At 38.7% G+C, this 11050-nt stretch overlaps 2 protein-coding genes across 2 annotated transcripts; both read left to right on the top strand.

Annotated features, from left to right (window-relative positions):
- The first annotated feature begins 5081 nt into the window (after positions 1-5081).
- Positions 5082-6029, top strand: LOC133367843 (olfactory receptor 6M1-like). Its single transcript, XM_061591937.1, has one exon. The coding sequence runs from the start codon at positions 5082-5084 to the stop codon at positions 6027-6029; it is 948 nt and encodes a 315-aa protein (XP_061447921.1).
- Positions 6030-9541: 3512 nt separating this feature from the next.
- LOC133367842 (olfactory receptor 2K2-like) lies at positions 9542-10386 on the top strand. The gene is given in 2 exon segments (XM_061591936.1): positions 9542-9965; positions 9968-10386. Coding segments are annotated over 2 exon segments (843 nt in total).
- The last annotated feature ends 664 nt before the right edge of the window (positions 10387-11050 follow it).

Here is an 11050-nt window from a genome sequence, read left to right as displayed (position 1 = left end):
TTTAATTCTCTAAACGCTTTTGAGGGAGGATTGTTAGAATGGAATAATTTTGAATTAATTTGTTTCATGCGAATTAGATCATTAGCAAAAGCCAATGTTAAGTTGTCTGACATGTAAGGGTTAAGGGATGAAGGCCGACACTGAAACAACTAGCAAGACCTACATATTTTGTATCACCTTGTGTACTGTGCGTGACTATGCCAGGCAGAGACTCCCAAGACTCCCACCTTTGTGCTTTGTGCAATCTCCCTAGTGATAGAAGAATATATCTATGCTTGTGAGAACTGTAACTTTAGACCTCACTGGACTGGCAAGAGCTGTCTGTGGGTCTCCATTTGCAAACGAAATAAAGAAAGCCTTGGTTTGAAACCTTGAGTCTCACGTTGTTTGAGTATTGGGATCTCATCCAGCGGTACGAACCTCGGAATTGAGTGTAACACCTGCACTAAGATGTAGTGTGGTTATGTTACCATTGTTCTTTACCCTATTCATAGTTGTTGTTTTGAATGCCTATAGGGGTTTTCATGCTAGCCACCTTTAGAGTTAACTCTAACTTAAAACTGAAATGGACATAACAGTTTTGAGTTTTTTCACACAGGATGTGAAATTTTGCCACCTTTAAAGTTTGCCTTTTCCAAAAACGTTTTTAAATGATTGTGAGTGATCAGTCATGCAAGTTCTCATATTCCTGTACTCCCCTGTTCCTTCCTCCAAGATTTTGAAAAAAATGTTTTTTATTAGGTTTGCAATACTAGACACAATTATGTAGCATTAGGCAGGCACAGGCTGGCAGCAACATGGAGGTGATATGCAAATAGGAACATTAAATTTGGAGACATTGTAGTCCCTATAGAGGGGACTAACCCTGGTAAATTTCAGGTGGGTAGCTCCAGGGGATTTAATGCTAACCACCTTTAAAGTTTGTTTTTTCAAAAAAAGAATACTATGAGTGCTCTATCATGCCTCACTCCTGTGTTTCTCCTGTTGCTTCCTTCAAGGGTTTGAAAAAAAACAACCCTGAAGGTTTTTAAGAATTAGGTTTGTGATACTAACTAGACACATGTAGTATCTGCTTGTCACCTTTAAAACATGCTTTTTCCAAGGAAGTTTTTATATATATATAAAAGGTTGGATGATAATTATACAGCCACAGGAGTGGCTGTATACTATAGGCAGTGTGGGTTTTTCACATTCCACAGTGTTAAATTGAAAATACCCACCATGGCATTCTGATGCTTCCCATAAGCTCATTTCAACACAAAACCTTACAAAACTTGTAGTTCTGAACTCAGAAACGCTTGCTTAACAACCCTCTCAATGTTCATGGCGATACACAAAACAGTCAGAGAGAATAGAGAGTTCAAAGTCTAAAAAGAGAGAGACAAACCCCAGAGCCCTTTTGGATTTTTTTCTCTGAGAGTTCTCATAAACTTTTGAAATTCATTAAAAGTCAGCCATGTTCACAGAGTACCTGTAATCCTAATACTGACCTTGCCCCATACTCTGACCTTCATCTTCTGCATTTTAAAAGTTAAAAAAATACCTGGCTAATGTTTAATTAATTTAATAAATTTTGGCTGGCAGCCTATGATAAAGTGGGGCATGCTCGGTAAGAACCAACTGTCAGAATTCTAAACACCAGACTCACAGCTGCTGGGCTTGGTTAATCAGGGGGCCACACCCACACCAGACTTTGATTTCACTTGAGATAGTCATGGCTTCCCTCAGAGAATCCTGGGAAGTGTAGTTTGTGAAGGGTGCTGAAAGGAGACTCCTATTCCACTGACAGAGCTTCAGTGGCCCGACTGGTTTAACAGTCAGCCACTCTGATTGAAGGTCTATGAGGGGAACAGGGCATCTCCTAGCAACTCTCAGCACCCTTCACTGACTACACTTCCCAGGATTCTTTGAGAGAAGCCATGACTGTCCAAAGTGAAATAAAGGTCTGGTGTGGATGTGGCCAGGGAAAGCTTTGGTTTAAATTTGGGTGGGAGGCTACATGTGCCTGCAGTAGAATAAAAAGGTGGGGGGGACACCTGAAAAAGAATGATACTGTTCACAATGTTTTCCTTTTGGAAAGGAAAGGAGCTTCCCTTGTGCCCAGTGCCCACCCACCCAATCTCCTCTCCTCCCCCCCCGCCCCTTTCCTGGGTCAGTATTGGACTATGACCCGGGAGACCAGGGTTTGAATGCCCACACAACCATGAAGATCACTGGGTGACCTTGGGTCAGTCACTGCCTCTCAGCCTCAGAGGAAGGCAATGGTGAAACCACCTCTGAATATCATTTACCATGAAAACCCTTTTCAAAGGGTCGCCATAGGTGGGGATTGACTTGAAGGCAGTCCATTTCCATTTTCAAACATGATTGCATAGAAATAAATCCCATTGAACTCAAAAAGTATGCAAATGATCAAACCCTCCCTCCCTTCTCCTCCCTCCTATCCCCTCCCTCTTGCCCCTTCCCTCCCCCTTCCTTTGCCCCTACCTCCTCATCCCTTTTCAATCTCCTATTTCCCCTTCCCGCTCCTCTTCCTCCTCCCCATGGTCAGTTTTACCTATCTTAAGCATGATTGCATGGAACTCTATAAGCATGCAAATGATCAAACCTGCCCTCTCCTCCCCTTGCACAGGATCCCATTTCTTGCCTCCCAGATTAAAAACCATATGCTCAGAGGCACATGTTACCAAATTCTTCCAAGCTACACAGGAAGTGGATTGGACTGTGAAAGACCAACCCAAATGGTGTTTACATTTTGACCAATTTGTAGGGCAGTCTAATATCTCAGAGAGGAGATCAGATCTCCTGCTCCCCTGGTGCATTCACTATAGCTGCCCTATTTCCCTGCTTTTTAAATTTTGATAGAAATAGCTGTGGGCTATAGGTACGTTCTTAAACCTCAGGGTTTTTTGCCTATTAGTGAATGATAATCATAATCATCATTAGAAAGCTTTGGCTAAATATGTCCATAAGGTTTAATATTAATTCTAAGCAATGAGAATCAAATGAAATTTTTAAAAAAGACAACAGACTTTTAAAAAAAATATGTAAATAAGGATGGAACTGGGATTGATTGGGAAATAATAGAAAACATACACAAGCTGAGCAAATGCCATCCAGCTCTCACCAAATGCTTCTCAGAGACAGAACTTACACAAGATTTCTATATTTTAAGTCTTCACCCCTTCCGTGCATTGTGATGGAAAATGTTGGGTGGAGTAATATCATTCTAACCTTGCTCTGTCTCTCCCCACCCTTATGTTTTCCTTGTATGGTGTTGTAATTGCTCCATTTTGGGTTCATTAGAGACGGTTTTAAGATACAGCTCTGTACAAATCTCTACACATCAATTTGGAACTAGCCAATCCACTCTATAGATGTTTGTAGCTGCTTTAGCCCAAGCTGGACAGGATGCAAATCATCCTGAATAAGCCCATTTTGATTTGTGATTTGTACAAATCTGGTGCAGAGCCTTGATGATTGTCATTTCTACTTTATGATTGTGTGTGTGTGTGCATGCACACACTCATTTTTTTAAAGGCTCTTTTAATCTTATGATGAAATTTTTTAAACATCTACCCCTAAAATTCAAATTGTCTCTGGAACTCATATATACAGAGATTCTTCTATTCCTTCTTTCTCTAGGGATGTAGTTAGGTTGGTGACCAAGATCCTCTAGAGAAAAGATGAAATAGTTATAGTATAATGAAATAACAGAATTCAACAGTACTTATACTAGACTTGGGGCAGGGAACTGTTTTAACTCTAGAGGAGTTGAATTATTCTCTCTAATTTGGGCAGGGATACATCTGTTTCTTTAATAACAATCTACATTTGCTTTCATTCTTTAAAATCTACAACTGGAAAACTTGGTTATTACTTTGATCCTAGCCTAATATTTGATAGGTATGGAAGTGGAGTTTCATCCAGGAAGCACATCCAGTCTGCAGTAATTTAAAAAACCCTAACAGCTGGGTAGATGAAATGAAATATTCTGGAACACATTATTCAAAAAAGATGTACACTTGGAAATTCCTATGATCTTTGATATGCATAAAGACTAGCTGAGCATCAATAAGGTAAGAGTTTTGCTACCGGTCATAATAATGAAAAGTCATAGATATCCTAACCTGGGCTGTCATCTACTGGAAAGTATATGTGATGCTATTAATTTTATTTATTATCGACTTGAAGGCACATAACATTCTTTTCTAATATTTCAATGTCAGTTTAAAGGCTATAGCCTTGCCAAAGCAATTTACATTAAAGTATGAATTTTCTTCATTTAAACATTTAGTTCAATTTACAATAATTGGGGAGGGGAGCACACAGGGCACATCACCATTTTGAAATGGGAAATTATGCATGATAGCAATAAATTAGGCATAGATTGATCTGATCTGAAGGAATCTCAAAACTGATGCTTTATTTTTCATCCAAAGTCTTGCAATATAATTGATCTCGCGCTATACTTTGGGTAGATTTTTTCCCATATGCAGCACAGTTTTATGTGCAGCTTACTTGGTACAGCTGGTGCAGCTTACTGCACAGTTTTTATATAGAGCTTACTTGGTACAACCTACTTGAGTCTTACAGATAAATGTGCATTCAGTTACAACCTGAGACCAGGATTTTAGACTTATTTCAGTCCTTTAAAAGTAGTTTAATACCTTGTAATTTGTTAAAATCCTCTACACATACGAAGGACAAAGTCAGATGATAACCACAGTATTATAGATGATTGTTTTCTGGTCCTCAGGCAATACAAAGGGCAAAATATATCTGCAATTGTCTCTCCTTACACTTACAAGTTTCACAGAAACAGAAAAATGACAACTTCCTTTCAAAGCAACATCAAGTAATATGTATAATATGTCTACCATTGCGGTGCTTGTTTAGCAAATATAATTGCCTGGCTAGCTAAATTATATAATTCCTTGGCTGGGTCAAGGAGCCATTCACCCCAACCCTAAAGTCTTTCATATGGAAAAGGTTCCTCCTGTTTATTTATTTCAACTGAGTTTACTATCCCAGTTTAGAATACTATCCTCCCCCCCCATTCATTCATTCAAGATGCCATCATGGAAACAGAGAATGTGACAACTGTCACTGAATTTCTTCTGCTTGGATTTATGTATGAACCAGATGTGGAGGTCATCCTCTTCCTAGTTTTCCTTATTGTTTACTTAGTGACAGTACTGGGGAATGTGGTCATCATTATACTCATCTGCATTGATCTTCGCCTCCACTCCCCTATGTATTTATTCCTCAGCAACTTATCCTTCATTGAGATATTCATGACAACCTGTGTTGTGCCTAAAATGCTGGCCAATCTCCTGTCCAAAAGGAAAACCATTTCATTTGGTGGTAGCTTTGCTCAGCCATACTTCTATTTCTTCATGGGTTCTACAGAGTTCATACTTTTTGCTGCTATGTCTTTTGACCGGTACATGGCCATCTGCTACCCACTTAGGTATCCCACCCTCATGACTGAGAAAGTTTGTGCCAATATGGTGATTGGATCTTGGATCGGTGGGTTCCTGTCTGTATTCTTGTCAACAGTGCTGAAAGTGAAGTTGCCTTACTACGGACCTAATGTCATTAATCACTACTTCTGTGACAGTGCCCCTTTGCTTCACCTAGCCTGCACTGACATCAGCTTTATTGAGTTGGTTGATTTCATTGGGTCTTTGCTTTTACTGCTTGGCTCTCTCTCATTTACCACTGTCTCTTATGTCTACATAATCAGTACCATCCTCAAGATCCCTTCTGCACAGGGGAGGAAGAAGGCCTTTGCTACTTGTGCTTCCCACTTCACTGTTGTTTCCATGGGCTATGGAATCTCAATCTTTGTTTATGTCAGGCCATCTCAGAGTGACATCATGAGCATGAACAAAGCATTAGCCATTTTCTCTGGCATCTTGACCCCCTTATTGAACCCTTTCATCTTCAGTCTAAGAAATGAACAAATGAAGGAGGTGTTGAGAGATGTTTTAAAGAGAGTCATCTCCAGTATAAGAGATGGCTGAAGTGCTGTGCAAACTTTCAGAATGCACACCTTGCCCCAAAGTCCACATTTTCAATATCACAACATAATTAAGGCCAGAGACTGTATAGCGTGTATTGAAAGGGTTTCAGTTGTGAAGAATTGCCTTCTCCCACACTCATCTGTCTGGGCATCGTGGTCATCTTCAGAGACACATCTGGTTCCCCACTACCTGAGGTTATGCAGATTGTGAACAGAGAGAGGGCTGTAGCACCACACCTTTGGAATGCTCTTGCCTACAACCTGCACTTGCTGGTCGCTTAAATTTTCATATAAGTTAAATTAACTGTTTTTGTTGCTGCTGTTGTTGCTGATTATTTATGTATTTAATGTTATGTTGTTATGTATTGTAAATGTACTACTGTATTTCAAATGTTTTTTTGTGAAGTGCTTTGAGCACAGGTTGTATTTGTCTGTCATTGGCTTGGGCTTCACCTTCACTTTTTGCCATATTGGTACCAATGCACCCACCACTGCTTCTAACTATTTCCTCTCTCACACACACTGAAGGAGCACAATATTTAAAAAACTATTATTTTTCTTCAGAAGCATTGTTTTAGTCATGTGCACATTGAATCTAGATTTAATTAGATCCTTCTGACCCTGATTATCAGTTAAGTTTTAATTATCAAGACAAAGATCCCACTCATTGTAAGTAGTACATATTCTATGCAACTCAGGAAGCTTCTAAGATTAGACATTGCTTTGTTCCCTAGATAGACTTGGTTTGTTTCCTACCTGAATCTCAGTCTGAATCCTACTTTAATCTCAGAGTCCTGCCTGAATCTCAGAATCCTTTTTTCTGGGGGGGGGGGGACCAACAACCTGGAATCATACCTATACTGACTTGGAAACCCGTTTTCTTATGTATTCACGGTTGCTTTGTTTTTTTGTTTACCCCTTTGTGTTGTCGTTGTTGTTGTGAGAAGGGTGACTGATCATCCTTCCTGCCTAGGATTTTGAAATAGAAAAAGGGGTTGCATTGTGAAGTGCCAGAAGAAATATGGACCATGGAAGGTGGTAATAACTCTAATAACAGAAATGGTTCTCTGTGGAATGTATATATATTATTTTGAGATTAATATTATGTAGAATGTAATATAGAGATATTATGCAAATTGTGTATTTCTTGTTTTCCTTTTGTAAAAATGCACATTTTCCATAAAAAGCAACTGTGCATTAAAACAACTTTAGAGATTGTTGATTGATAGACTTGGTCCTGAATTATAAAATGCAATGTATATCATGGGGACATCTGGTCAGGGTGCCAGCCCCAAAAGCACACCTTTGACACACATCTAGGAGTAAAGATATACTATGGCCCTAGAAAGCACTTTCAAAGCCTATCCTGACATCTCCTTCCTCCATGTTAACCTCCCACAGTCCTATACATTAGAAAAAAAAATTCTGCTGAGTCCTTTTCAGAGATAAAATGCAGATGTGCAAAGTTAATTGGACCCTTGAGATATTCTCTCTAAAATATTAATAAAGCCATCATACAGAAGGTTTCTTTTTACTGACCTCTTCTGCATTCATGTGACATGGACAGTATACAGGTGGGTAGTATTATTTAATCCAATTCAGTTTATCTGCTTAAATCCAATTATAAAAGTATTAAATATACTAGAGGTTGGATCCAAAGGAAGGTAGTTATGGCTGAGTCCCATTAAACTCAACAGGACAAGATAGTCACGACTAAAAAGTTTCATTTCTTTCGTGTGACTATTATGTGCTCCTGTCAACCTCGAAATGATTAGCTGTGAGGATAGTTTAAAAATATTTTCATTTTTTAATGTTTCTAAATGTGTACATTTTTATTTTTAAAAATTGTTTTGCTGATTTGTTGTTTGCCACTCTGGGACCCTTTTGGAAGAAAAATGTGGTAGGAATTAAATACATAATTAATTAAATAAATAGACTATGCAGCAATTGCCCTCATATTGTTTAAAGTTAAACTACCTGCAAATCCAGTCTATTATGCGAATTGTTTCAGTAATGCTAAAGATAACCCCTCTGTGAAGAATACGAACATATTTTAATAACAGCCATGTCTTGTGTGTGAGAGTGTGTGTAAGGCTACATACTTCATCGAGTTGTAGTCCAGCCAGTTGAGTTGAGTTGGAGGGCCACAGGTTCCCTTTCTATGATTTACAATACACAGTTTACATGATTTTCAATGCAGTTTGACATTTACAGATATGAAATTTGCTGGCATGCATGTGTCAGCACAAGGTGATAATGTAACTGTAGCTGAAATATACACAAAGCCACATAATGCCTTGATTCAACTTATGCTGATCCTCTACATAAGAACATAAGCAGAACCTTGCAGGATGAGGTCAAAGGTCCGTCTCATTCAGCATCTTATTTTCACAGTGGCCAACCAGATGCCTATGAGAAGCTCACAGCAGGACCTAAATACAACAGTGCTCTTCCCAGATGTGATTTCCAGCAACTGATATTCTGTTTCCTACTTCAAAGCATGACCGATGGGGATGATAGAGAAGCCAGTATGGGGATATGATCTCTACATGACCTAAGCTGCTCTGATGCTCTAAAGCAGGGATGTTCAACATGGTACTATTTAGAACTCCACCTCCCATCAGCCCCAGCCAGGATGGCCAATGGATAGTGATGATAGGAGCTGAATCCAGCAACATCTGGACAGCATCACATTGACTATCCCTATTCTAAGAAATCTTTTCCCTCAGTGCTCCACTCGATCTGGGGGACTTTACCTCCTCCCCGTCAGTATTTTGTTAAGATTCTTACATGGACCTGTGTAAAAATAATAATAAATGACATTATTTAAATAATAAAGCAAATGATTCAATACAATTATTAAAATAAACTCCCATCATCCTTGAACATAGCCATGCTGATGGAGCTGGTGGCAGTTGCATTTCAATAAACCTGGATGGTGCCATATTCACTATCCCTTCTAAATAACTTAATTGGTTAACAATTATACATTTTTACAATTTTGTTTACATCTTGCGGTGCCTACTTTTATCTTTACTACGTTTCAGAGGTTCATAGTATTCCTGTTTTCTATACCATATACAGTATATTTATTGTAGCATAGCGTATTTTTAAATATTTTTTCATAAATGATCTTATGCCAGAAAAGACAAAAACAACAAGACTGGAGGCAAAATAACATAAAACAGTTGGGTTCCAAATGAAAAATATAATTTTATTTTGTGAACCCATTGAGATATGCCTATTGGAGTTTTAGGACCACCTTGACTACAGCGTATATTGCCCATGGTCAAGAATGCTTTAGATTTAGGCTAGGCTAGTCATAACCTAGTCTTGATAACAATTATATACATATAGTTAGTTCTTAATTCAGATTCTAAAAGGTAGTTTCTTTGCTCCTTTCACATATTTTTTTTCCCAATAGCTGGATTCAAATACGCATTATGAGACAAAAAAAATGAAACTGAAGTTTGGGAATTGATTCTTTTGGGTTTTTCTGGTCATCCCAGACTGATGCCCTTACTCTTCATAATCTTCTTTTTCTTATATACTACAACTCTGCTTGGTAACATTGGCATCATTTCCCTGGCCACAGCAGATTCCCATTTACACACTCCCATGTACTTTTTCCTTCAAAATCTAGCATTTCTGAACCTTTGCTACACCACAGCTGTGGTCCCGAAAATGTTGGCCAACTTAATATCCACCAAGAAAACGATATCCTATCATATGTGTATGGCACAAACCTATATATCCCTCTTTATGGGAGCAGAAGAATGTGTCCTTCTAGCTGTGATGGCTTTTGATCGCTATGTAGCAGTGTGTCACCCCCTGCGATACACCATAATAATGAACTACCATGTCTGTGTGAGGCTTGCAGCTGGATCTTGGATTATCAGTTTTCTAGTCTCTGTTGTCCCACTCTTCTTATCTTGCCCCCTCTTTTCTGTGAGGCTCCTGTCCTGCTGCACCTGATCTGTACCAATACCTCCTTAAATGAGCTTCTTATGTTACTGGGGGGTGCAGGCACATTAATGTTGCCCTTCATATTGGTTCTGGTGTCCTATGGCTACATTATTGGTGCTATCATCAGAATCTGCACAACTAGTGGCAGGCACAAAGCCTTTTCCACATGCTCGTCCCATCTCACAGTAGTGACAATCTATTATGGGACAGGCATGTTCATGTACATGAGGCCCAAATCCTTTTACTCATCTGAGAATGATAAACTGATTTCTGTATTTTATGCAGTCATCAATCCTATGTTGAACCCTATTATATATAGTTTCAGGAATAAGGAAGTCAAGGAATCATTAAGGAGAGCCTTTGGAAGGAATACATTGGCTAAGGCACACTAAAGATGGACTGTTAATAATGGAGGAGCATTAGCAAATGGTTCTGTATTTTCCAATATCCATTATATTACTAATAGTCCAAAGAATCATTTTAGTATGCAGTCTCTTGAAAAATGTCCCAACTTCTGAAAAGAATCCTTAGCATAGAGATAATGGGATATACAATATGCTAAGTTAGAGAAGGAACTCAACATTCCTAAATTCCTGCGATTTCCTCCTGCTTGTGGGACAGAAAGATGAATTAATGGATGCCATGATAATACAACTTCGTCTAATGCTGGAGGAGAGTTTTGCAGATACCATGGACCATGAAAAAGACAAATAATTGTGTGTTAGAACAAATTGAACCAAAACTATCACAATAAGCTAAAATGATGAAACTGAAGTTATCATACTTTGGATGCATAATGAGAAGACATGATTCACTAGAAAAGACAATAATGCTGGGGAAAAAATAAGGGAGCAGAAAAAGAGGAAGACTAAACAAGAGATGGATTGATTCCATAAATGAAGCCATAGACCTGAACTTACAAGATCTGAACAGGGTGGCATATAACATATTGGAGGTAACTGATTCATAGGTTCACCATAAGTCGTAATTGACGTGAAGGCACATAACATACACAATGTTCATGGATAAAATGTTCTTTTGGACGTCACTAGCTTC

This window comes from Rhineura floridana, chromosome 11 (assembly GCF_030035675.1).
Source record: "Rhineura floridana isolate rRhiFlo1 chromosome 11, rRhiFlo1.hap2, whole genome shotgun sequence".
NCBI classification, from domain to species: domain Eukaryota; kingdom Metazoa; phylum Chordata; class Lepidosauria; order Squamata; family Rhineuridae; genus Rhineura; species Rhineura floridana.
Note: the sequence above shows the minus strand (reverse complement) of the source record. Positions and strands in the feature narration are given on the sequence as shown.

What these genes read in the sequence shown, in the direction of transcription:
- LOC133367843 (XM_061591937.1), top strand. Translation starts at nt 5,082, where the DNA reads ATGGAAACAGAGAATGTGACAACTGTCACTGAATTTCTTCTGCTTGGA.